Source organism: Lepidochelys kempii, chromosome 1 (genome assembly GCF_965140285.1).
Source record: "Lepidochelys kempii isolate rLepKem1 chromosome 1, rLepKem1.hap1, whole genome shotgun sequence".
Classification (NCBI taxonomy): Eukaryota; Metazoa; Chordata; order Testudines; family Cheloniidae; genus Lepidochelys; species Lepidochelys kempii.
Window position 1 is genome coordinate 261,129,299 of NC_136380.1, and position 27,761 is coordinate 261,157,059.

The 27,761-nt window shown below is 41.7% G+C and overlaps 1 protein-coding gene across 6 annotated transcripts in view; it reads left to right on the forward strand.

Moving 5' to 3' along the window:
- The first annotated feature begins 8,544 nt into the window (after positions 1 to 8,544).
- Positions 8,545 to 27,761, forward strand: part of EP300 (EP300 lysine acetyltransferase) — a 129,115-nt gene continuing 109,898 nt past the window's right edge. For all 6 annotated transcript variants that reach the window (XM_073327139.2, XM_073327141.2, XM_073327148.2 and 3 more), the window contains exon 1: positions 8,545 to 10,198. In XM_073327139.2, the coding sequence (XP_073183240.2) occupies positions 10,105 to 10,198 (94 nt within the window). In that variant the 5' untranslated portion in view covers positions 8,545 to 10,104. The remainder of the gene's footprint in view (positions 10,199 to 27,761) is intronic.

A 27,761-nucleotide genomic window follows, 5' to 3' on the forward strand; every position in this document is an offset into this window, starting at 1 on the left:
GTGCGGGTGGCTCAGTGGGGGATCCAAGTGTGGGGGGATCTGGATGCACAGGGGCTTGTTGTGGGGTCCTGGGTGCAATGGTAATGGGACTCTGCAGGGGGGTCCAGAAACCTGGGGATGGGTCTGACATGGCCCTGACTACTGTGCAGGGGAAGAGGAAGTTCTGTCCTCTCCAGCCCAGCCAGGACTAGCAGCTGAGCCTGGTGCAGGTTAGAAGCCACCAGCCGAGTCTTCCCCAGTCCTGCCTCCTGCCCCACAGTGATTTACTTCTCTGCTGGCTGCCCTGGGCTCCCGAAACATACTATGGGGAGGGTTGCCTGACTGCTCTTGTGGCTTATCTTTGCTTCCCTGTCAGAAAGTCATTTTTCTGTGGGGAAGTAAAGAAATCTGCAGGGAACATAAATTCTGCACATATGCAGTGGTGCAAAAGTCCCCCAGGAGTAATCTTCAGAGAATGTAGTTCTGGGTAGCTGAATGCGGATGGCGTGAGAGAAAAAACAGTTGAGAACCCTGGCTGGGATCCACAAATGGACTTCAGCGTTGCTGTGCTGGGCATCATGATGTCACCTAACTTTTAGGCACCTAGAAAATCACAGGAACAGTTCTGTGATCCACAAAGCCAAGCGAGGGGCCTAAGCTCCCTATACAATGAATGGGGAGCGTGAGGTGCCTAAGAACGCCATTCACAAAAGCCAGCATGCTAGTCAGGGAGCCACCTAAGCTTGCCAATGGGAGTTCCCAAGTAGAGGCATGTGTGCTAAACCCCACCCCTCTCTTGGAGATAGGCGCCGAAATCCAGGCTGCAGGGAGGTGCCCCTCTACATCACCTTTGTAATCCATGAATGGGAATCCACCACCTGGAGTCAGGTAGCTTTGCAGTCTAAGCTGGTTTTTGAAGGAATGAGTTAGGTGCCTGCCTCTCTCCACCCAAAATGGGGGTGATATGAGGTGGTGCCCACCTTGTAACTTCTAGCCTAGTGGTTTGAGCTTTCACCTGAGATGTGGAAGGCCCAGGTTCAATTCCCCCCTCTCTGCTAGCGGCAGGAAGAAAGGATTTGAAGAGGGATCTCTTAGGCAAGTGCTTTCATCACTGAGCCGGGGGATATTCTGATGTGGGGGTTCCCTCAGTCTCTCCTGTTGAAGCTGCTGCACTCTGGATAATTAATGAAAGCGTTCTGGAGCAGCAGGACTGGGCCCAGCATCTCCCACCTCCAAGATGGGTGCCGTAACCACTGGACTACAAGAGTCTCTCTCTCTTGCTAGCCCAATGATGGTTCCACTGTGAATAAATACTTAAACAATCATTGGGGGGCAGCAGTGTTCACGCCCAGAGGTAGGAACACAGGAATTGAGGGAACTTTTAAACTGAAAAGCTTAGGCACCAAGTGAGTTTAGGTGCCTACAGGGTTCAGTGGGAATTTTGTGGATCTCAATGGAGCCAAAACTGAGACTTATGTGCCTAATCCCCAGAGTTAGGTGCCTAAGTCTAGCATTTAGGAGCCTAAGTGCCTTCGTTTCCCGCCCCCCCCCCACACACACCTTAGAGCTCCCACAACACTCGCATACTGAGGAAGCAGGAAGAGGGTATAAAACAACCCCCACAAACTCCCTCCTGAATTCACATAAAGACACCTGAAGAGTACAAAAACACTCATGAAAAATGTAGTATTGAAAAATGATTCATATGATTCATTGACAAGCTAATGTAAGAGACATTAATCTTCATAAATATCCCATGCAGACCAACTGAAACTACATTTTCTATTTAAAAATATGCAGGCCTATGCTTCATTTCCATTTTCAACTTACAAAAGCAAAGCAAATAAACACAAAACAAAAATAACAAACAACCCCCTCCTCTAAACCTTGCTTCAGGGTATTTCCTGGGTAATAATACCTGACTAGAGCTAAAGATTTTAGGAACTTTTGGCCAGTCAATAATCCCCATTAAACTGCAGAAAGGCTCTGTGACTGATGGTTATTAATTAAATATTGTGTAACTTAGCATATAACATAAGAGATCTGCTGTAGGTTCATACCAAGCGTAGAAGGGGGAATGTGTGTGTACATTTGAAATACACGGTATAATTTTCTGTATATAAAATATCACCTTATATATGATAAACAGAACTATAATATTTTAAATACATGTGGGCCAAATTCTGTTTTGTAATTTGGTGTAAATCTGCAGTAACTTCTATGCCCCTGAGCTAAACTATGCATTGTAGATGGGGGTAAACAGTAGATGTGGTATATCTTAACTTTAGTAAGGCTTCTGATACTATCTTGCATGACTGTCTCACAAACAAACTAGGGAAATACAACCTAGATGGAACTACTATAAGGTGGGTGCATAGTTGGTTGGAAAACCATTCCCAGATAGTAGTTATCAGTGGTTCACAGTCATGCTGGAAGGGCATATCAAGTAGGGTCCCACAGGGGTCAGTTCTGGGTCCAGTTCTGTTCAATATCTTCATCAATGATTTAGATAATGACATAGAGAATACACTTATAAAGTTTGCGGACAATAGGAAGCTGGGAGGGGTTGTCAGTGCTTTGGAGGATAGAATTAAAATTCAAAATGATCCAGACAAACTGGAGAAATGATCTGAAGCAAACAGGATGAAATTCAATAAGAACAAATGCAAAGTACTCCATTTAGGAAGGAACAATCAGTTGCACACATACAAAATGGGGAATGACTGCCTAGGAAAGAGTACTGTGGAAAGGGATCTGGGGGTCATAGTGGATGACAAGCTAAATATGAGTTAACAGTGTAGCACTTGCAAAAAAAAGCAAACATAATTCTGGGATGTATTAGCAGGAATACTGTAAGCAAGACACAAGAAGTAATTATTTTGCTCTACTCTGCACTGATTAGGCCTCAGCTGGAGTATTGTGTCCAGTTCTGGGCACTACATTTCAGGAAAGATGTGGACAAACTGGAGAAAGTCCAGAGAACAGCAACAAAAATGATCAAAGGTCTACAAAACATGACCTATGAGGGAAGGTTGAAAAAACTGAGTTTGTTTAGTCTGGAGAAGAGAAGACTGAGAAGGGATGTGATAGCAGTTTTCAAGTACATAAAAGGTTGTTACAAAGAGGAGGGAGAAAAATTGTTCTCCTTAACCTCTGAGGCTAGGACAAGAAGCAATGGGCTTAAATTGCAGCAAAGGCAGTTTAGGTTGGACATTAGGAAAAACTTCCTAACTATCAGGGTAGTTAAGCACTGGAATAAATTGCCTAGGGAGGTTGTGGAATCTCTATCACTGGAGATTTTTAAGAGCAAGTTAGACAAACACCTGTCTGGGATGGTCTAGAAATATTTAATCCTGCCATGAGTGCAAGGGACTGGACTAGATAACCTCTCGAGTTCCCTTCCCGTCCTACAATTCTATGATTTTCTTCTTTTCAGTGCCTCTTGAAAAGCCACTTGTATCACAAAGCTTTCAAATACAAACCCACATGTGAATATACTACTCAATTTTTTATTTCCTGTGACGGGGCAACCAACTCCCATCAGGCATGTCCCTAGCTGGCGGATAGGGGAACATCCTGCAGAGGTAGAACAGCTGCAATTTTCCAGTAAACAGTTGCAGAGCAACTGGTGGCATCTCTTAGCAGGGCATGGTGGGATAGCTGGTGGTGTCACTACCTCTATCAAATGCCACATAGACCCTATGATACGTATGTCAAAGCAAATAAACACTGCCTTAAAATAAGTTTTGCCAGTACAGGTGGGGCTTGGTAGCCTTGACAGGGACCTAGGAGAAGGGAAACACCCATTTCAAACCAAGGGTGCCAGCTTGGACAGAGGACCTGAAAAGTTTGTCCAATAGATATGCTCATGTGAACTGATGTCCATGTCACGTGATGTCCATGTCAGATGGCTAGGGTGTTCCCTGTGAGAGACATACAACAGTCTTGTATGACTATTGTAACTGGGTAATGGATGCAAAAGTTAAAGAAGCAAGTTGGTAAGTGGAGTGAGCTGAGGTATGCATGTTGAAACGCAGGAACGGTGACTGGAAGAAAGCTGGAGGTATTTGAGGTCTTAAAGAGGAGAATAGTAAAAGTGGCACATGTACAAAAGACTAAATGGAAAAGGTATAAAGCCAAGATACTAGTGGAGGGTCACAAAATCTACTATTCAGAGAGTTCAACCTCCTATAATGGTGTTGGAGTTATGCTGAATTATACCATGCACAGGCATATGATAGAGGTTTCCAGATGGTCAAACCAACTAATGAGTGTTAAACTGTGCTCGAGAGAGGTAAATAGCCATATAATAAGTGGGCATGCACCACAGCTAGGATAGAATCAAAATGTAAAAGAGGAGTTTTTAGATGAGTTATTATGCCTTATTGGAAACATACCATCCAATGAGAGAGGAGCAGATCTAAATGCACATGTTAGAAATGTGAAGGATGGGTATGAAGCAGTCCACAGAGGGCATGGCATTGGAACCAGAAACTTTCAAGGGGGAAATGGTCTTACAGACTTTTCTGGCACTGGACTTGGTGACTGCAAACACACCCTTTCTGAAGAGGGAAAGCCACCTAATAACCTATGCCAGCAGTGTCAAATTGATTTATTTTTAACAACAAGAAGAGGTAGATAATGAATAATGACTTGTAAGGTAATACTCAGCTATGACAGAGTGCTAGGAACCAACAGCTGAGCCAGCACTCTGGTCACTTCAACACCAGTTAATCCGCCCTGCCTCTCCCAGGTAGATCTGACAGGGCCCAATTGGTGTATTAGAATGAGTTGCGGGAGGACTAATGAGCAAATTGGCCCATTAACACAGGAGGTGTAAAAAGGCACAGGAAGAGAGTGCAGGAGAGAGACAGGCAAGCTAGCAGAGCCAGAACCAGGAAGGATCTCTGGGTAGAGGGATCTCTTCTCTTTTTTCTCCTTGGTGGAGAACTGAGGAGAAACCTGAAACTGTAATTAATTATGGTGTATGGACCAGTAATGTGCTGGGAAGAGCAAATGTAAATAGACTGCACTGGGGTGTTTAACAACAGAAGGTCTCTGTGTCTGCATAGAAAGAGCAGAAGAGAGGAGCAGGACATCACTGTGTCACACCAGTGAGTGTACTGTGAACCAGCACAGACTTCTTCTTACGGACTTCAGAATGCAGAGTCCTCAAAACACCTGAACCCCTGAGCACTGGAAAAGCCTAAGTGGTGGAAACTTAACACTGGAAATAAAAAAAATCTTTAAACAAGAAGTAATAGGTAGACTTCCTGACTACACACAGGGATGTGTGGAGGATAATGAGCACAAACTAAAGTTAACATTGCTGGAGATGGCACATGAAGTCCTTGGAGTGGTGAAACCAGTACCAAAAAGGATTTAAAGGGAGACTTAGAGGTGGAATCCTCAAGTTAAAGAATCCGTTGAGAAGAAAAAGGTAACCTTTAGAAAATGGCAGGCCAGTGGTTTGAGCAATGATAAAATGACATATATGGAGGAAAATAAAAAGGCCAAATAAGTGTTGTGACAGCTAAAAATTTGGCTTGTGGCAATCTATATAACAGATTAGGAGGATATGAGAGAGAACAGACCATCTACAAACTCGCTTAGGCGAGAAAGAAAATGGTAAGGGATGTAAAAGAGTTTGTTTATATTAGAAATGAACACGGTTATTGAAAATGAATGGTGAACCAATCAACGAAGTCTGGAGTGATCATTTGGAAAGAGTGATCAATGAGGAGAATCCGAGGGAAAACTATGTATATGTAAGCCAACCTGTGGTGTGATAGATTGCATACAGGAGGAAGAGGATGTACAGGCACTTATGAAAAAGAAACAGGAGAAAGCACCTGGGACTGATGAAGTACGGGTGGATGCGCTGACATCACTGGGAAGGGAAAGTGTCAAGTATTTTACAAGTCTGTTCAATGATATTCTCAAGAAAAAGAAATTGTCGGATGAATGGTGTACAGCTTTGTGGTGCCTGTTTTAAAACATAAAAGAGATATTACACTGTATGCTAATTATTGCCCAATTAAGCCAATATCATATGCTATGAAAATGTGGGAGAAGATTACTGAAAAGCATTTGTGTGGCTCAATTGAAGTCTGGAAGGGTCAGTAGGGACTTATGTGTGGAAGGAGTACAATCTACGCCATAGTTCTATGAATCCTCCAGGAGAAGCACAGAGAAAAAAGAGGTGGCAACTAGGTATTGTCTTTGTGGACTTGGAGAAGGCATATGATCATGTACCAAGATAATTAATTTGGTGGAATTTGCAACGGAGGGGTGTGCCAGAAGGATATGTCCGTTTTTATCTGGTTATGTATGATGGAATGACTACCACAGTCCAAACCATACGAGGCTACAGCAAGCATTTCCAGTAAATGGCCTGCATTGGGGTCAGTGTTGGAGCCTTTTTTGGTTTGTGGTTTTCATAGATCTGATAAGTGAGAATATATGAAGGGAGTCATCTTGGAATATGGTGTTTGCTGATGACTTAGTGATATGTGCAGAAGATTGTGAGACACTGGAAACCAACTTTGAACAAGTGCAACACAGTTTTGAACAGGTGCGACTTACAGTGAACTTTGGTGTGACTGAGGCTTTGACAACAGAGGGAGGAGGACCCACCACAAAGAATATTGTAGGCAGACAGCTTAGAAGAGTGAAATAATTTAAATACCTAGGATCAATGGTTTCTGACAATGGTTCCCTCCTACATGATGTCTGGCATCATATCAAAGCAGCTTGGTACAAATGGTGGGAGCTGACCTCAGTTCTCTGTGATAAAAAGATACCAATAAAGTTAAAAGGTAGTGTGTAAAACTGTAGTTCAACCCATACTAATGTACAGAACAGAGTCTTGGCCAGCCACAAGAAAAAGAAATCAGTATGCTCTCCATTATGGAAATGAAGATGTTGAGATGGTGAGATTACTGGACATTCCTTGAGAGGAAATGAACTGAGGCTGTAAAGGGCCTACTGAGAGTTGTCCCAACTAAAGACAAGTTGAAGGAGGCTATACTACATTGTTATGGACATGTCCAGCAAAGACCTGAGAGTTATATTGGTAGAATGGCCCTTGAGCTGATCTTGGATGGAAGATGACCAAGGGAGAGGACAAAGATATGGTACATGAACCAGATATTAGCAAACCATCAAAATACTAATTTGTGTGACCGCCAGGTCATGAGTTTTGAAAGAAGGCAATAAAACTTGCTGACCCTGAACAGGGAAGTGGCAAGAAAGAAACACTTAGGGTGACCAGATGTCCTGATTTTATAGGGACAGTCCTGATTTTTGGGTCTTTTTTCTTATATAGGCTCCTATTACCCCCCCACCCCCGTCCTGATTTTTCACACTTGCTGGTCACCCTAAAGACACTCTTGTTTTTAATTTAACCAAACAACTCCCCTTTCTGAGTTATCACCAGATTTTGTATCCCTGCATACATTCTTGCCTGTCTTTTAGGCCTAGCTGCTACAACTTGTTCTGCATGCATGGAGCCCTCTGGGTGTGCGCAGAGCCTGTTTAAGTCACTAGGTCTGTTCACAGATGTAGGGGTCTGCCCACATGGAAAAAGATGCAGGATAGTAGCCATATATTTAAACTGCTGGATGGGGCAGTGTCTTTATACCTGGGGCAGAGCAAAGCCCAATGTTGATACATAGTAAATAACATTGTACAGTAGCGTAGGTGAGATCAGAATTTGTGTGTTTGTGAGAAACCAACCTCGCAAAATTGTCATAAAAGCATATCAGTCCCAGTACAAAATCTATGCAGCTGTGCTTGCCGATGATGATTGATGATAATGGGGGAGAAAAAATAGTGTCCATGCCTGTATTTTAAATAAATAAAATTGCTTCTCCCAGGCAAGCAGGAAGGTGGAATTTTGCCAGGCTGGTTAGACACAGCTTTGCATCACACGCCTGCACCATGATTTATCAACCATAGGTAGCACAATGATGTAATATACATATAGGTGCAGACAGCTCATCATATCTATACCCAGCTGTCTGTGTAGGAACCTACGTAGAAAATGGGCCAAGTACTGCTCTGCTTCCACCTGAGAAACCTTCCCCTCCCAAATCCAGGGGCTTAGCTGTGGGGCCTTTGTCTATGCAGCGTATGCCGTGCAGGGAGAGCCGCACCGCGGGCTGTCGTGCCCCCGCCCCGCTGTGCAGCAGAGGAGCTGCCTGCTTCAGGTTGCGTCCTCTCCCCCCCCCCTCAGCTGTAGGATTGCAACAGGCCTGTCCCAAGCAACCACCGCGCTGCACTTTTCGGCCGACTAATAATACACCGTGTGGGTGGGGGGAAGAGAAATGGTTTTCCCCCCTCGTCCTCCTTCCCCTTTAAGGGGCGGAGGTGAGGGAGTTTGCGGAAGGGACCGATGAGCAACGCACGCTGAGTGGTCGGCCTGGTCTCGTGACTTCAGCTGGCCCCGCCCCCGATTCTCCCCCCCCCCATTCTAGCCCCCAACCCCCGCGTTCCATTGTGAGTGCGAGCTCCGCATGGCTCCGCCCCCGCCCCTAGCCCCGCCTCCTTTTTTCTCTTGGCTCATTTCCGGCCGCCGCCGCCGCTCGCTTCCCTGTGAGGACTCGGGAGAGTGAAGAAACAACAGCCGCCATTTTGTTTGTGTGTGAGCGACTGAGGGAGGGCGAGAGAGACCGAGCCGGACGGGGCGAGCCAGGGGGCGGGCAGCGCAGAGAGACCCAGGGGCCTGGGCGGGGAACGGGGAGAGAAGAGAGAGTCCGAGACGCATCCCCCACATACATCACACCAGCCCCGCAGCCAGCTGCCGAGAGCCAGGCAGGGGCAGTAGGGAGCCTGCGCGCTCGGCCTCCTCGCTCCAAGCCCCGTCCCACCCCGCCCCGGAGCAGAGGAGACCCCCCCCCCGCGGTCTGTTTTATCCATAAGGGGGAGATTTCCCCCTCTTGGGCCGGTATTTTGGGAGGCGTCTGGACCCCCGTTGGGGCCCCCGCCCCCTATGGCGGAGGCGAGAGGGCGTCCTAGCAGCGCCTGAGCGGCGGTGGGAGAGACGGAGAGTGACCATCGCCGAGCGCAGGGAGTGGGGGGAAGAGAGGAGCCCAGCACCCCCTGCCTTGCCCTGCCCAAACCCAGCGCTAATAACCATCCTCAGCCACTCGGGAGGGGGAAGGTAGCGCGAGAGAAGGGGGGAGGGGCCGGCTGCTTCTTCCTCCTCCTCCTCCTGCTTTGGGATCGGTCCCTCCGCTTGCTCTGGGGGGCACCCGGCTCCTCGGGCTGAGCGAGAGAGCGGAGGGGGCGCTGAAACCCGCCCCTGCACCCCCATCTCGGGATCGGCGTTGCCTCCATCAGGACAACAATCCCTCCTCCTTCCCCGCACAACAAGATGTGAAGCGGAGACTCCTGGGACTTATCCTCACCCTCCTCATCCTTCCAGCTCCCCTCTCTGCAGCCATTAGTGCCTGGCGAGGAAGAAGCAGGGGGAGCTGGGGACCCCGCACACGCGCTGTCTTCCTCCCCTCCAGCCCCTTCGCGGGCGGTGGGTGTTTTTTTTTTATTTGCAGGGTGGTGTTGGACAGGGAAGGAGCTGCTAGAGGAGGGTGATTTTTTTCTCTCTCTCCTTTTTCCTCCTCCTCTCCCCTCCTTCGCCCGCCTCCTTGTGGCGATGAGGAGGAGGAGAACGACGCCGAGGAGGAAGAGGCTGATGGCGGCGGTGAGGCGGCAGCAGGAGGAGGAGACCCCCCGGAGGATGAAGATGATGGTGGCAGAGATGAGGAAGCACCAGCAGCACAACAGCCGGGATTAATTTGACTAAAAGCCCACCAGCTTCTTCTCTCCTTTTTATTTTCTGGCGGGGGCGCTTTCCGTGTTCTTCCCGTCCCCTCTGCCCGTGGCCCGGGGGAAAAGGCCTCTTCCCCACCCTACCCCCCACCTTCCCCCCCGCTGAGCCGGTGCCACCCTACCAGAGACCGAATCCGAGGGGCAGAAAAAGGGGAACTTGGACCCCCGCGTCCTCCAGATCCGTTGCTCGCTCTCCTTAGTCTTCAGCTGAGTCGGGGGCCCGAGAGGAAGGCGAAGATTTTGGGGATCCCCCGTCTCTCTCTCCTCGTTGTGTTTGTCTAAAAAGAATTAAAAATGGCCGAGAATGTGGTGGAGCCGGGCCCGCCTTCAGCCAAGCGGCCTAAACTCTCCTCACCGGCGCTCTCCGTGTCCGCAAGCGACGGCACAGGTCAGTATCAGGGGCCCAGACCCCCGCATATCCCAGCTGTACACCTAGAACCCTTTCTCTCCCCTTCTTTTCCCCCTCTTTTTTTCTCCAGCTCTACTACTTTCCTTCCCCTTCCTGTCTTCCCATTTGCACCCCTTTTTCCTCTGCACCTATGTGTATTAATCTCCTCGGCGGGTATTTAATTGCTCTTGCCCTTTATTTGTTGGACGTGATTGAGAGGAAAGCTGTTTGGTTTATTATGCATATGACCATTTGCAGAGAGACTAACAATTCTACCATTTTTATCCTTTTCGTTGTAATAATTATATCAAGTTCTTTAGTCAGATTAAGAGAAATATATATATAGAGATAGGCATAAAATAGTGTACACAAGCATTCTCTTCATCAGTCTTAACTGTGTGCATGTGTATACACGCACATCTGTCTCTTAATGTTTGTTGGCTTATATGTAAGGACTTTACATCACATTTTTTTCTGAATAAGGAAATGAATTCTCTTCCATTCCTCATTTTATCCCTTGTTTGCATTCTGGTTATTCTATTTATTTTTTTTACCTTTTCCCTTCACCCTTTCTCACCTGGTCTTTCTCTGAGGAAGAATGGTTCTGTTTTTTGTTAGAAATTTAGCTTAGTCTTAGTTTTTAAAGACCTAGATTGCAGATTTTAGTGATTTGTAAGGCTTTTTAAGATCTTTTTTATCTTCATGCAAACACATAGCGTTTCATCTTATTTGCATTAAGAATCAATATGGAGCGCAGTTCATTTTGCATCTCCCATTTCTTTGCTGTGAGGCCAAAATGTCTGAAATTCCCATGTATGTTTATTGGGTTGTGAAGATGAACGGGGCTTGTTCTTTGTAATCTTGCAAAGATTTTTAACAGTGGTTTTGTAGGGAGGAACAATCCATAGTTGCTCTGAAATCAAGCTAGAGGGTGTAAATTTTAGGTGTTCCAATCTCCAGCAAATGTAAACTGGTTGTACTGGAAATTAACAATAATAAGCTGTTCTTCTTTTCACTGCCTCTTATTAAGAAGCAGGTAAGTATTTGGTATCATTTTGCTTTGAGAGTACTGAGCAGCCTGCCCCTAGTTGTTTCTCAAAACTTGCTTTTAGATCTTAGCCAAAGGAAAACTTTGGGGACTCCCCAACTCTGTCCGTCTCCTCCTGCTATACATTGGCTAGTTAAGGTTGTTCCTTGTCCGCACCAGTTTTCTTGTTCATTGTAATTGTTTGAGCTACCAGGAAAATAAGTAAAAAAATGGGTGGCCATCAGACAGTAAACAAGATGTTTAAATGTCTAGCTTTCAGTTGTGCACTGGTTTAACTGGAATCACCTTAATTAAAAAGTTTTTTTGCTGATTTTTTCTTCTGGAATAATGAAGTTTTAATTGGTGTGTAATTTAAAAAAGAAGTTTGCTGAGAACTTTTAGAGCACATTAAGGCATAGGCAGAGTTACAGAGACTGTGAAAGGGGGGTGATACATTTCTGTCCCAAAATCAACAGGTCTAGTCTCTAATAGAAGAGGGAGATGGGGTGGAGGAAGAGGAACTTCTCTCCTGTCAGACCCAGTGGTTGATTTTTAGCATTACTTAGAAAGCAAGTACTTTGAATTCAGTAGCCTTCATATATTTCCTTTCCCTGTCAAGTTGATCATTCAACAGGGAATTGTTTTAGTTCAAAATCATATAATTTTCCCCCCTTCAATTGTGTTGAAAGGTCCAAGTTTGACTTCAGGCTTTTTATGTGTGGGTCAGGATGCTGTTTAGAATAGCTGGACAGGTGGAAACTTTTTATGCATCTGATTGAAAGTATAAAAACTTTAGTTGTGCCAGGCTACAAGGAGCTTATTTCTATTTAACAAGTGCAGGTATTCAATATATTTAATAAAATGTAAGCATTTTAATCAGGAGTATTGAGTGACTTAATAGTTGAGGAATCATTGTATAGGTATAGTCAAACACTATGGATATTTAACTATTTCTTAGGAAGTCAGATGTGACATAATAGTGGACAAAACAGAATGTACTTTCTTCATAAGACTTGTATAAACTCAAACTTTACTTAATTCAACAGATAATGCAAAGGCTTTGGATAGTGTCAATTTTTTCATATGAAATTACACTCAATAGTTATTGATGAAGACTTCTTTACCCTGGGTTCTCATGTTAAGTAACATATTAACATTGTGGGCTTTGAGGCACAGTACTATGTTTGTTACCTGGACATAATTATGCCTTCATCTCAGAAGCACATGTATCTTGTAAAGTTGAATATTACAGTGTTTCTTTAAGTCAAAACCCATCATTTGCGGGTTATATTCCTTCACTTCCATTGCTTGACTGTTTTTTGTCTCATGTCAATAACCTGTTTCCATAAACACCACAACTCCAGTTTTTACTATATCTTAAGGCTTTTTCCCTTTCTTTTCCCGAAGTAACTTTAAATTAGTGATGTGTTGTGTAGTGTGGTGTGGTAGGTCCCAGCTATAGAATGAGTTGTGTTGCCCCACTCCTAGGATAATTGTTGCATCATGCTTTTGAACTTACCTTAATTATTTACTAGAAACATTACATTTTTTTTTGTTTTTGTTTTTTGCAGTAATCTAAATATTAGCTTGTGAACTTGATTGTGCTCATAAAGTGAGGTGTCAGAAATTTCTAAATTGTTGTGGCCATTTCGCTTTGCTTGCAAGCGTGAAGGAGATTCTTTTTGTATATTTCTCACTGTTGGCTTATTTGGTTCAGTGTTAATTTAAAATATGGATTTGGCAGATTGGAGACCTAAGAGCAGTGGTGAGTCTAGTTGAGTTGCTAGAGCTGAAACTAGCAGATGTCAAATATTTTCATCATACAGAAGCCAAGACTTGGTCTATAATTCATCCCCAGTTGTGTTTTTGTTACGTACCAAGAGTATTTAGTTCATTTTCAGAATGCACACAAAAAAGGAAGGTATTGGGATTCTGTTTCAGAACACAAAATGCATTGGGAGAATTCAAAAGGTGTTCACATGGGGTTGCACTAGTAAACCTCACTTCTCTGCTCATCCAGTCGCTTCTTCCCCACTGTGTCGCAGTGCTGGATCTCTTTCTAAGAAGTCTTGGCTGTTATTTCTCTCCTGTTTTGAAAGCAATATTTACTCTGAAGCCACAGAATGTGGTATAACTTAAGAGCTTTTACAGTTTAAAAATGTTTTATATAAAACATAATAATAAATAATATTTATAAAAATAAATTCTAATAAAGGCTAAATTCCTTGTCCGGGGGAAGAAGAAGCAGGAAGGGAATACTGTATTACAAGCCAGCTCAAGTGTTTAACTACAGGTTCATATCATTTGCCAACACTAAAATACTGTTTCTCCTGGATACTGAGGAGTATAAAAAAAATCTTGATATTGTGAATGGTTTTTCTTCTAGTAAATTAATGGTTAAACTTTACATCTTGTTTTGTCATCCCTTGTAATTCTTAATGCATCCCTTAAACTCTTGACTTTAGGAGCTGAACATCTTAGATTTTCTCAGTAGTTACAAAAGTACTGGTACCGCTTCATTGTGAACAGTTGACAAAAATTGGTGGGAAGGAGGACTGATACCTGTCTGTACATGTGAAGCCGTAAGTTGAGTTCTGCAAAGAATGCTAAATCTGAACACTTGGGCCAGGTCTATGCTAGAAACTTCTGCTATTATAAGCAATATCAGGTAAGATTTTTTTGATGACATTTATGTCCTGGCGAAAGCCTTCGTGTAGACATGGACATTCCTTCATAAAAGTGCTTTTGCTGATATAGTGTATTTCGTTTGGGGACCTGGTATAAGCTGTATTAGCAGAAACACTGCTAAAAAAGCGTAGATGCAGCTTTCACTCAGATTCTGCTGGTATATGTATACCCAGCAAACCTTTCTCTGTGTAGTCTAGGCTTTGGAGTAAAAGTCTTCCATTTTCATTAATACTGTAATGAAATGCTTGACAAGTGCTTTATGTAAATTTAGCATCCCAAATAGTCTTCAGAAATACCAAATATTTTTTTAAGTTCATTTTGGGCAAGATTTCCTTCCATTAATCAGGGGTGTTAAATGGTGTTATATATTGGAGAGGATATCTTGAACTTTGTATTCCTTGATAAATGTTATAACATTGTAATACTGTACATATCTTTTGGTTGTTGGATAAAAAAAATATTATTTGAAATGTAAGTTAGTTGTAAAATACTAAACAACTCTCTCATTTCTTGAGAACTGTTAATATACAGATTTGTGGTAGCAGAGATCTGTATGGAATTTAGTGTCCTTCGGCTAGGCATATCCAAAAATCAGATTCTGTTGATTAACAGCAGCCCTTAGAGCCAAATGTACACTCCCTTGATCTCCCTTCCACTTGGTATCCATTTTTTATAAATCTTGATTTGTTCTCATCTTGACCCTTAATTCTTCTGCAACCCTCGTATCCAAGGTGTATACATTTCTCATATTGAAAATCTTCAGGACTTGCTCCTCTTATAAAAATGATTCATATTCTCATCTTCTGTCACCTAGATTACTGTAATAGAAAATTTAATTTTCATTGACTTTAAAATGTGGAAGGTTGTTTCTTCATTAGAAACACATCACCTCAAATTTTAACCTGGCTCCCTGTCTATTTCAGAAATTGATACAAAGTCTCTACCCAGTTTTCAGGCTCCTTCTTGGAGTTTCTCTCCATTTGTTTGACCTCACTTTTTTCTTTCTAGCCATGTCTCCTTTCACGTCTAACTCCTGCCCCCTTTCTTGCACAGCAATCAGATCTTAATCCTGAGTTCCCCCCTTTCAATTTTACATGTGCTCTTTCTCTCTGAAACTTGGGTGAGTCTGTCTGTCGCAGTTCACCTTATTTTCATTTGCTGCCTCTTTAATAGATTGTATAATCAGATAACTTACAAAGTTTTTGTATTATAGCAAATAAAACTATTTTTACTTGTATTACAATTGTGCAACTGAGACTGTGCTAGACATTGTACAGACTCTAAAGTTACAGTCCTCCTTCAAAGAGCTTAGTCTCAGTAGACAAGATATGCAAAGGGTAGGGAGAGGGAGCAGAGGAAGGTGAGGTGAAGTGACTTGTTCATGACCATGTAACAGGTAAGCGACAGAGCCAGGAATAGAACCTGGGTCTCTTGACTCATGTTCCTGTGCCCTATCACAAAGTCACACATCTTCCACACCCTTTACTATAAAATACTGTCCATCAGCAATGAAGCTGTAGGCAATTGTCAAGAATTCACTTGGAAATCTTTATTTTTATAACTTAAATGTATTTTTCACTAAAACTGCTTGTTCTGGTACCTGAAAAATTAGAGAACTCATTTTAAAAAAACCCCAAAACTAAGACCTGAAATCATTTCGTATATTTAAATTGTAGAAATTATTTAAAAACTAGATTTATTACCTTTTCTGGTGAGATCCAGTTCTAGTTTTTCTCTTTCCTGTTTTTGTTTTTTGAAGTGTTAATGGTGTCAGTTGTTAAAAAGAACCCTTAATTTGGGGGTTGGACAGGTAGAAAATAATGTAATACATATTGTATTACAGTTGGCAATTATTTTAATCAACAGTAAATAATTGAGGGAACTGAAATAATTTCTAGTTTGTAGTCAAGTGGACTGTCAAGGTTAGAATAAGATTTTTGAGAAGAACAGTAACTTGATATTTCTATGATGGTTGATTCAAAAATCAATGATCCTGCAGACTTCACAACCTTGCATTCCATTCCTAATCTTATGATACCTACAACTATTTATCTTTTTTTCCTACACACTGAATTGCGTATGTAAACTTGAAATGTTCTACAAATTTTTTAAATAAAAACTATATACACCATAAGTTAAAGGTCTGTGGAAATTGTGTGTGTGTAATATATAAACTCAAGAGGTCCCTAGGCATTCAGGAATTTTAGATGCTAGATTCCAACAAAACCTAGTTAATTTTAAGTAGATGTGGTTGAGATGGTCTCTTGTTAAATGATCTCTTTCAGGCTGAATCCTTAACTCTGCCTAAAAGGAGCTATCAGTTCAGATCCGTAATCAATTCGTCGTTACTCTTGTGTAGAAATTTTTTTTTTTCCTACTAATGTGTGTGGGTTGGGTGCTGGGGGGAAAGATTAAGTATACTATTGGAAGAATTCTGGCTCTTTGCTATGGATTGCTATGTCCAAAGTGTACAGCAGTCTTTCTCTGCCAGTGGATTTAATGGGACTTACAAGTATATCTGTTGCAAGTCGTCCCCCCCGGCGCGCTTCTGGTTGGTTGTCTCTAGTCTCTCCTCCATGACCTGCTTTCATGCTCCAGTGGGATGGTCTTCCAGTGCATGCTCTATTGATGTAATGATCTTACTTTAATCTTTCTCTGCACATTAACCAGTGCCCCTCTGTGGAGATTGAGCCCAAAGTCACTTAGATTTTTTATCTGACAAACTAAGTAATTTTGCTGATTTATTTACCTGTCAGCTTAAAATACTTATATGGGTCTCCAAGGATTTGGCTTCTCAGGCTTTACCAAAACTGTAGCAGCAGGTTGAAGTAAAATACATCTGTCTCTGCATATGGTTGTAGTCAGTGACATGCAAAACATCGTGATCCCACTGAATTTGGATACATGAATGCGACAAGCAAGACGTAAATCATTATTTTATACACAGGAACCTTCTTATTTGCTAAGTGGTAAATAACATGTCCATGGGCATGATCCGATATTTCTTCCTTAAAGCATGTTTCCTGATGTTAGGTTGTTATATGAATCACAGCACAAAATTACAAATGTCTCTGAATCTTTGTGTATTTTGAAGGCTTTACTTTGTCATATACAAATAACTGTCTTCAGCTATGCTTTTGTTGTATGATTTTTTTTTTTAAAGAAAATGTTGGCACTTTTTCATTTTTCCAAGAATTCTGAACAGCTACCATTTTTAGATGGAGGAATTGTAGTGGGTAACTCAGCCAGTTGTGGAGTTATCTCAGTTACATTTGCATCAGGAGAGATGTGGAATTGATGTGGCACTAGTTAGATTCTCTCTACTTCTCCTGTTGTAAAATGGTATGTGCAGGAGCAGCAGTAGCACAGGGGATTCACCACTGCTTGTGTGAGGTACAATGGCAAGAGAAGTTTTTCTCTTTTGTCCTCCTGTCCTTTTCCACAGGACCAGTGCAAAACTATGCCTATATTAGCTCTCTTCCTGCATTTAGGATTTTTCCAACAGGATGCTGGACTTCAGGACCAGATTAATTACAAGTCTCTGTGGGTGATGCTGGGAAGCATGAGTGAGAGTGAGCCTTGGTGATTCTCCTACAGACGAATTTCTAAAATGTATAGTGACTGTAGATGGGGGTCGGAAACCTTCAGCACGCAGCCCATGAGGGTAATCTGCTGACAGGCTGCGAGACATGTTTGTGTTGACCATCTGGAGGCACAGCTCCCTGTGCCCGCGGTTCGCCGTTTCCGGCCAATGGGAGCTGCGGGAAGCGGCGGCCAGCATATCCCTGCGGCCTGCTTTTTTTTTTTTTTTGGTATTCTAGGTAGAAAACGCATCCTTTCTGGCATAATAGTGAATGGTTGCTTCATTGTGCTTTCTTCTGGTGGTCCACAATGTTAGTATGATAAAATAGGCTCATTCACCTCTAATTTCAACTCGTACTAGGGCCCATAGTGCTCAGAAAATTGACTCTTCAGTAATACAGCAGTTTTCAAATATGTAAGTATTTCAAAACTTGTTAAAACTGTACAAATGAAATTCCTGTCTGAAGCTTATATATTCTTAGGCTGAGTGTTATTTTGAATCAGTCTAGTTTTTCAAAGCTTATGCTATATATTGACAGGTTTCAGAGTAGCAGCCGTGTTAGTCTGTATTCGCAAAAAGAAAAGGAGTACTTGTGGCACCACAGAGACTAACCACTTTATTTGAGCATAAGCTTTCCGATGAAGTGAGCTGTAGCTCACGAAAGCTTATGCTCAAATAAAGTGGTTAGTCTCTATGGTGCCACAAGTACTCCTTTTCTTTTTGCTATATATTGGTGGCACATCCTTGACTGGGGAATGTAGTAGGCAATAAATTGATTAACAAAATGATTGAGTTGTTGTTAAGCTAGGCATTTACCGTGGTATATTGGGGCCATTATTAACTATTAATGTCCAAGGCCCCTCATGTTGTTTATAACTTGGCCCAGTAGTCACTAAGTAAAACTAATGTAGAGGATTTGCATTGTGTATTTTAAAATCTGCTAGATTTACTCAGGTAACTAAAGGGGGAAGTTTAAAAAGTTATTGCTAATCGCTTTCAGAATGGTGAATGAGCTGAAACGTCTCCCTAGCTCATGTTGGTGAAAAGCACTCTCAATCATTTGTAAACCTTCAACATTTTATTTCAAAATATTTTAGTGACCAATTAGTAACAAAACTTTGATATATCAATCAGTTTAATTTAAAAGCAGTAAAGTTCTCCAGATGTCAAATCCAGAATAAAAACAGGATGGAAACTGGGTTACCACCTCTTTGAATCAGATGGCTCAGTAGTTTTAGTGCTCTTGATTGTGGCACTGATCCAAAGCCCATTTTGAAGTCAGAGTCTTTCTATTGACTTCAGTGGGCTTTGGATCAGGCCCTCAGTGAACTTTCAGATCACTGTTCTGAGGAAAATGGAAGGTTTTCTTTTGAGGAAGAGCTGTGTGGTACTTGGCATAGAATCTGCACTCTGATCAGGGAATGTGGGATATATCCAAATTACACAGTGTAAGAATTTGCGTGAAGAATAAGCACCCCAAGATGCATTCTTTTCAGATTGGGGCTATAGCAATAAATGGTCTTTTTAATAACATTTACTTGACATCTTGCCCCTTGCAAATTAGTTATATCAAATGTGTGACAATCCCCCGCCCCCCCCAAAAAACCCCCCACAAAAACAAAAAAAAACCCCAACCTGGTAGATGAGGTGATATGTACATCTGCCACTAAGTTCGACATTTTCACCAACAAACTTTGGGTTGCGGCTACGAGCCTGTCTGAAACGCTTGCTTTACTCTCCTAAAATGGCTTACACGCTTCCATTTGTAGACTTTCAATGATTCTGATCACCCTGACATGAGGTATTAAAAAGTTGTTCTGGTTAGGCACAACTGTTGGGTAGGGTTTTGCTTGCAGTCCCAAACTTTGAATTCAGGCGTCTTATTTTCCCTTTGAGTTCCTTGAGGCAGAATGCACATGAATACTGCATTAAAGTGGGCTTTTCGGGGTGTGATGTGGTGGTAAGGGGAAGCAAAAAACACAATTTCTTACAGTGAGGAGAATTAAAAGCCTAATGCCAGAGGCTCTTGGAGTTTCCGAAATACAAATGGTGTATTAAAGCAAAAAGGTTATAGCTTCCTGAAACAGATGCAGGAAAAAAAAATTGCAGCTTTGGATCAAATTTTCGTATTCTAGGCACAAAGAAGTGAAGTTACTTCTGGTTGTTTAGGGACTAGCATCCTAGTATGTTGTGAGGTTTGATGTGTAACTGAACTCCGTAGCTTTTGTGGCTCTGAATCTGAATCTTGTACTTTTTTAGGTCTTGTTTGAATTTCTGCCTGTATTTGATCTTAAATCAGATATTGGATTCTGTTTAAATACAGCAGTGGTATAGTTAATCTCTGGTTGCCCTCTAATTAAAAATGGCTCCACAATTTTTTTAAAAAAAAGTAGGAAAAAAACTATCAGACAAAGTCCTTGTATACTAAATTTCAGCTTGAAGCTTGTTGCTTCAGAGGGGTTTACAATGAAAATGCTATTGGACTCATTTATTTGCCCTTAATGGGGTTTATAACACTGACCATTTCTAAATATCATTTGGTAGAATCCTCACTCCTGAATGTTTCCTAGACAGAACAGGGTGGAACTCTGCAAATGTTAAAGGTTTTATTTTGTCCCCAAAGAACAGCAGAGCATCTACTGGCGGTCACATTCCACCTGAACTTCTAATGGCTGCCACCTGAAATTTCCAGTCCTTTACTTGATCAGTCAGTGATGGAGCTTCCCACAAAAGCTTTGCCCCTTCAACCAAAGTAGTTACTCTTCACTGCAGTCCAGTTTCTTGTTGCTTCGGTTTTCTTCAGTCCCTCCCTGGCTGAGGTTCTTTTTGTGTCACATCTCTCCTTGAAAGAGTCATTTTGTCTCCCCATAAGGAGACCTTTAGTCCCTGACATTGTAACTTCCAGAGCTTGTTGGTAGCACTTTGTTTTACCTCTTCCTTGGGTTTATTTGACATTTTATCTTTATCTTTGTTTCAGGGTATTGAACTAAGTTGTTCAGGGCATCTAAGTGTTTTTTGCCTTGTGAGGATCCTTGGCTCACTGTCTTCTTAGCTTATCTTTTTGGAGGGTACTTCAGGTCATGAGCTTCCATTCTTGGATCCCCAGTCTAGTTGCTTCACTGTGAATCCAAATAGCTGGTTACACTTTGGTGCTTGGATTGGTGTTTTCTTTCTTGCTTCTAGGCCTTCTCCTGGATAGCTTTCAGGTCTCTCTGTAGAGAATATCTTGATCTCAGCATTTCATGGCCATTGCTTCTGCCTGAAAGCACAAAAGAAATGCCATATGTTTCATATGCAGTAGCCTGCATTGTGTGGCACCCAGCAGTCAGTGTTGATGGTAAAGCTTTGAGGTGGACCTGTTAATGCTTGCAGGGCTCTAGAGTTGGTATCCTGATGGGGCATTCTGCATGGAATATTGAGCGCTTGTTGATAGTTTTGCCTGATGTGGAAGACTGAGTGTGCCAAGTACAAGACAGTGCTGCTTGAAGTGTCTATTGGACAAAGCAGAGAGAAGCGCTGGTATCAAGCCTTGTCCACTCGTTAATTCATTTTATACTTCAGACAGAGCTATTCCATAGTCCGATTTACTGATGCATATCAGGACTGCTGATGGGTTGTTCAGAAGGATGATCATTCTTTGAAGTCCCACTTTGATTCATCTCTCTTCCCATTGCATATAAAGGGGGATCTAGACTGAAGCCTCAAGGCCCTGTCTTACCTGCTATAAGAATCTGCCTACCTTGCATGTTCTATCATCTTATACAGCTTCTGTGCCAAGATCCTTCAGGCATTTCTGTGCACACAAAACACTGTCCTTTCAATTAAAGCACCTATTCTTTGAAGATCAACTACTTTGAGGCCATTGATTCCCATCTGCAGAACACATTTAGGCTATGAGGTCAAAAACCTTCTCAGGTATCTGGAGGCCTCTGGTGCAAGTTCCCAAAAAACTGGGTTTATTCCATCCTCTGTTAGAAGCTAACCACCCAGAAACTTAGTAGAAGGGCCTATTAATAGTCTTTCAGAAACAAGTAAGACTAATCTTGATGAAGTGAGGAGAACTTCCTCCAGTTTTCTAATCTGAATGAGATTCACCTGAGCCAGAAAACATGAGAGAGGGACTAGCATAGAGTGCCTCAGCCCATTTGAAGTTTTGCTTCTCTGCTATGTAATTGGTAAGGATATATTTTGGTAAGAATATAAACTCCTTGTGATAGGGACCATTTTTGTTTTCTGTTTGTACAGTGCCTTTTTCAATGTGGTCCTGGTCCCTCTCTGGCATTACTGCAATATAAATAATGTTAGCGATACTGTTCTCCACCTTAAATAGGACAATTTTGAGATGCTAGGGCACTAAGTTCCTAGTACATTAAAGGTCAAATTCACCTTCAGGATCTTGATTAGTAATCACAGAACTGGAAGGGACCTCAGGAGGTCATCTAGTCCAGTCCCCTGCGCTCAAGGCAGGACTAAGTATTATCTAGACCATCCCTGACAGGTGTTTGTCCAACCTGCTCTTAAAAATCCCCAATGATGGAGATTCCACAACCTCCCTAGGCAATTTATTCCAGTGCTTAACCACCCTGACAGGAAGTTTTTCCTAATGTCCGACCTAAACCGCCCTTTCTGCGATTTAAGCCCATTGCTGCTTGCACTCCTCAGAGGTTAAGAACAACAATTTTTCTCCCTGCTCCTTGTAACAACCTTTTATGTACTTGAAAATTATGTCCCCTCTCAATATTCTCTTCTCCAGACTAAACAAACTCAATTTTTTCAATCTTCCCTCATAGGTTATGTTTTCTAGACCTTAAATCATTTTTTTGCTCTTCTCTGGACTTTCTCCAATTTGTCCACATCTTTCCTGAAATGTGGAGCCCAGAACTGGACACAGTACTCCAGCTGAGGCCTAATCAGCGCAGAGTAGAGCAGAAGAATTACAATACTCCTGCCAATACATCCCAGAATGATGTTAGCTTTTTTTTGCAATAGTGTTACAGTAATGTCTGACAGTAATGTATGAATTTGAATAACTTAAGGCCACCTAGGTGTCAGGTCTCCAAGTGACTGGTAGGAGGAAAACTGCTCCCAGGCTGAATGCCTGGACGTGCTGCAGACTGGAAAACCCATGCAGTACCAAACTGATCTATATTAACACAGGATAGCCAGGATCCCCTGAAGAGATGACTCACACACTATGAAAGTAAAAAAGCATCACATTCAGTGCATGACTGAGACCTCCTGGTCTATACCTTGCTTAGTGCCAGCAGGGAATAACTACCATCCCATTGTAAGGTCAGAAGGTTTCGTCTGACTGGAGTTGACAAATGTGTATCCCCTGGTGTGCAGATACTTCCAACAAGTTGAGATCTAAGGAAGTTTAAGGTGAACTGTAGCAGTGTAAGTTCTTGGTGGTGTCAGTGAACATCCAGATATTAATAATGGACCAAGATAGGAGAAGACTCTGTGCACTCAAGGTAGTGCAGGAAAGCTGTGGTTGCTGTAAGAGAGGTGTGTTAGCATCTGGCAGCATCGGTGAGAGGTTAGGGCTGTTGTGTGTTCTCTTGTCTTATGGTATATGAGGGCATTGTGAATTGAGTGATGAGACAAATTGGCCATTGTTGGCTTATGAGGGTTATGGTTTTGACCATATTTGGTCTGTGAAAGACTGTGGGATTGAAGCAACTTGTTCAGTCTGTATCTTGCTCACGATGTGGTTCCTGATATGGTAACATTTCATGGGATGTTTTTCTTTCACAGATGAGTTCTATGGTTGCATTGGCATTAGCTGACAAAAGGACCTTTGGGCATAGCAGAAGTGTCTGCTGTTGGTGCAGCTCATAAGAGAACTGTTGCATATCTTCTTTGCACCTTGAGGCTACTCCACTCTAATACTATTTTTGTGGGTAACCTTTTGGATATGGCCTAATTAAAAATAGGTCAGATGTCTCAGTAATGCATCGTTGGACTCTTAGGGTGAAACGTTCCCTCTTCTCTACATCTTCACTTTACCTGTGAACACAGGGTATTAATGGATCCCCAGATTAACCTAATGAAGGATCCTTCTGAACGACCCTAACACTGAAGGTCGCTTCCTGGGTATTGGTGACTTTTGTGCTTTGCTTCCGACCTTAAACCAGAGTGCCTGTTTCCATCATGTAGTAACTCTTCTGTATTTGGGAGGGTGCCATGATTTCTCTAGAGATCACAAATCATTACATTGGTGGTGGTCAAATGTGTGCATACTCCCCTACTTTAGTCAGATCTTTGGTGCATACTGGGTGAAAGATATAGTTAGGTTGCAGAAGACTCAGTGTGTCAGAAAGCTGACTCCACTTCCTTAGTTTTGACACCAGGTTCTTGAGTTGCTGGTCAGTGGCCAAGCCATGCCAGTGCTGATCTGGTCAGAGCCAAAGCGGCCTCTACAGTCTGCAGACAGTGTACATCTTGGGGCAACTGAATATGAATATTAAATGAGCCGTGACTCTGTCATGTATGTAAGTACACACAAAGTAGTACTGCTGAACTCAATTTCCTGAATCTGTTCATATTTGGTCCCTCAGTCCAATGGGATCTGTCTGTAAAATGTGCGAACGCAAAATCATTGCTGGTTTTAGGACTACTAATTTGGTTGACTTTAGGATTTTCCTTTCAAAGTTTGAACATTGTCTGGTGTTTGTTTACTATCATTTGGCTGTAAAAGACTTTGAAGATTTGGGTTTCAATTTGACTTTACCTGTCATTAAAAACAAAACAGAATGCCGTTATCCTTGCTCAAGTTCACGTCATATTTTTGGTTAATACTTAGTGCTGTTCTCCTGAGACAACCATTTTGTATTCTTCAGAAGTGAGAATCTTGGCAAATGATATATTTCAGGGTGGATTTGATTTAAATCACTAGTCAGGAAGACTCGATTTAATCATGGGTTTCTACGTAAAAGGGCGTTCTTGTTGGTTGGTATAACCGTAATACATATTCTTCACAACTCAGAGATGTAGGTTTCATTTTTAGAAGGTACACACTATAAATTTAAGTGATTTATTTTGAAAACTTTTCAGATTAGTTTTGCAGCTATATCAGAAAATGAATGATTTTTTTGTTGTTTCATTTACCAAAGGTAATTGAAGCAGATAGTCAACCTCCCAATGACTTCATAAATATCTCCAATTCAACAGGTTAATCATTAGTATTTGGAGGCTTTTCTTGCCATGCTGTATTAGGAAGAGAACATCACCAGACAGACATCTAAAATTTTTATTTAACTAAAACAACAACGTTATGTATGCTGGATTTTTTTCTTCAACAGCAAACATATAATATTTTAACAAAACTAGCGCATGAATTTTTGAATTTAAACATTGAAGTTTTTTAAAATCAGGTTTGTTTTTGTTAATTAACTAAAATAGTTAAATAATATATTAAAAAAGAAAAATTAAATTGACTGTCAGCCGGGTCAACATGAGGAACTTAAAATACTGGCTTCTGCAGCTAACTCAGTCATCTTCGCCTTCATTTTCCTGTTTGTTCATAATCTGGAAAAGACAAACAAGCTTTCCTGCTTTTTCAGGTCCCAAACGATTTCTCAATTTGGAATGAATTAGTCCAAAGGAAGAAAATATTCTTTCTACACTGGCAGAAGAAGCTACTGCTGTTAGAAGTGAGATTATCACTTCAACAGTCTCTGAATTTAAAGTACTTAAGTGACTTCCACCAGTTCACTGGTGTGATTTTCTTTAAAATCTCATCAGCAAACATACATTGCTTGAATGGTTCACCCTTAGCCCTGAAGTTTGTTATAGTTGGCATTATGGAGGGGTGATTGCTTAATGTCCATGTTATGGCCAACTCCTCTTCTTCAGCAGTTAAGGTTTGACCCTGGTACCGAGTATTGAGCACATTTGCAAGAAAATGAGCTAGAGATGGTGCTTGTCCCATTTGGTTCTTTTAATACTTGTAATTTAACTCTGTCATTGCATATTTCTCTTTTTTTAAGATCTCACTCAGTTCCTTTCAAATTTCAACAGCGTCAGCAATAAAACAGCTATTTCTCTGCATTTTGTTCAAGGCTACAGAAGTAGGCTTCAGGGTCTTCAGCATGTGTTCAACATTTCTCTTAAGCCCAATGTTGAGGACTTTGGCTGTGACAGTGCCATCTATTTTTTTTCACCATTTTGTTCACAAACTCTCATCAGATTAGGCCAGTTCTTGATATAGTGCTCAAAACAGTCCACTACTGAGTTCCATCGCACATCTTATGGGAGAATTAGCTTGGTTCCCTCCACTTTTTTCAGAGGAGCTGCTGAAAAGTGGTTGTTATGGAGGTATTTTACGATTTCAACAACATTGGCCTTTGTTTGAAGTCTTTTTGGCTAGGAGGTGCATCAAATGAGCACTGCAACCGTATGCTATTAGCTTGGGACTCTCTCTTCTAGATTTCTTCTCATCTTGGATACATTTGCAGCATTGTCTGTGACCAAGCTGCGTACTAGACATTTGAATTTTTTTTCACAGTTTGTTATAGCTTTTACTGCTGCTACTTGTAAGTATTCTGCTGTGTGTGCATTTCCTGATGTATCAATTGTTTCTGTAAGGAAGACATTCCCTTCTGTTGTCACACATGCACATACAATAGGATCGTTGTGAACTTTGCTCCACCCATCAAGACTCAGGTTAACAATTTTACCCTCTAGTCCTTTTGTACACTGCTCAATTTCTCTTTCATATGCTTTATCCAGCAATTAGCCTGCGACACCTGTTCCTTTGGGTGGACTGTGTCCTGGTCTTAATGACTGAATCATGTTAATGAAATGTGGGTTCTCAATCCCACAGAAAGGAGAGTTTGTTGCATAAACAAACTGGTCAGTTTTTTCATCAATTACCTCTTTTTGTAATTTGCTGGTTCTTATCACAAACTTATCGATAGTTGTTTCTGGATGATGGAGATGGTTTTTTTTTCTTTTTGCTACAGGTGATATACTGTGGCTATGTGACATACATGATGTGACTGAAACACTATCATTGGCAGATAACTCTGAAACTATAGAAAATGATCTTGAAGGTGGATAGTATTCAGAATCCTGAATGTTGAGGATGGATTGGCCTAAACAAAATAAGTCCAATGCAGTTATTTGATTGATATTACCATACTGCTCGTTTAGTATTACTCATTGCGTTCACTGACACTCAGTACTACTTTAAAGGTGAAATTGTAAAAGGAACCTCTGCCTATTTCAGCTATTTATTTTTTTTATCACAACTGCATCTAAAATGATAGTGTCATGGAGTAACAACTATATTTTTGGCTCAAACATGAAAATTCAAGAATAGTCCAGAAGGAAGACAGGCAGTCCTTAAGAAAGAAGTATGAAATAAAAAAGTTTACCAACCTGAAGATCCTGCATGTTCAGACATGTTCCTTTCATCATCTTCAACGCAGCTTCCTCCTGAGAAGGAGCACTTCTCATGATGTTGTTTCATTCGGGTAACCAGGCCTTGCATTTCTTTGTTGCACTGTTTGCATTTTGCATGCATGCCTGTCTTACCCACAGGTAGAGGAACTTCATTAAAATATTCCCAAACTGGATCTCTTTGACAGCCTGCTGCCATTATAGGTTTTCCCTTCTAGTGAGAGAAGGGTATGGTAGTCAATGAAGGCTACACTCAGAAAGACCTCAAGACTTCTGGAATATGCTGCTCAAACAGCTTCGCTTTTGTTTCTACTGCCTGTCCCCCTGCTTCTCACATTTATCTCCAGACTTCTTCTCCTTGTCCAGATCTGTTTTACCCCCAACAATCTTCTATTCATTAAACTTTTTGAAACTTTGCACTTTTAGAGAGAGGTAAGGGATTGACTCTGTGTACACAAATTTGCAGAGGGACAATAAGGTTGAGGTCTGTTATTTCTCACCTCTATATTTTAAAAACGTTACTGTTAACAAGCATGTTATCTCTGGAGACACAAATCCACAGTTTGAGAACTGCAAAACTAAGCCTCTATGGTGATATCTTCTAGACTGAGCACTGAGTCCCATCGGGTAGATAATTCAGGTAAATCTTTCTATACAGAAGCCCCTGGAACCCCATAAGATTGGGTCTCCAATCCATGAACTATTGGAACTCATTTACAAAACTTTTCTTAAACATTACATGAATATATTGCCTCATACTATAGAATTTATAATCCCTGTTCCATGGTGAGATATCTTTGTTTTAATTAAGATTGGATTTTTTTATAGGAAAAACCTATTTAAATTAAAAAAACTTAATG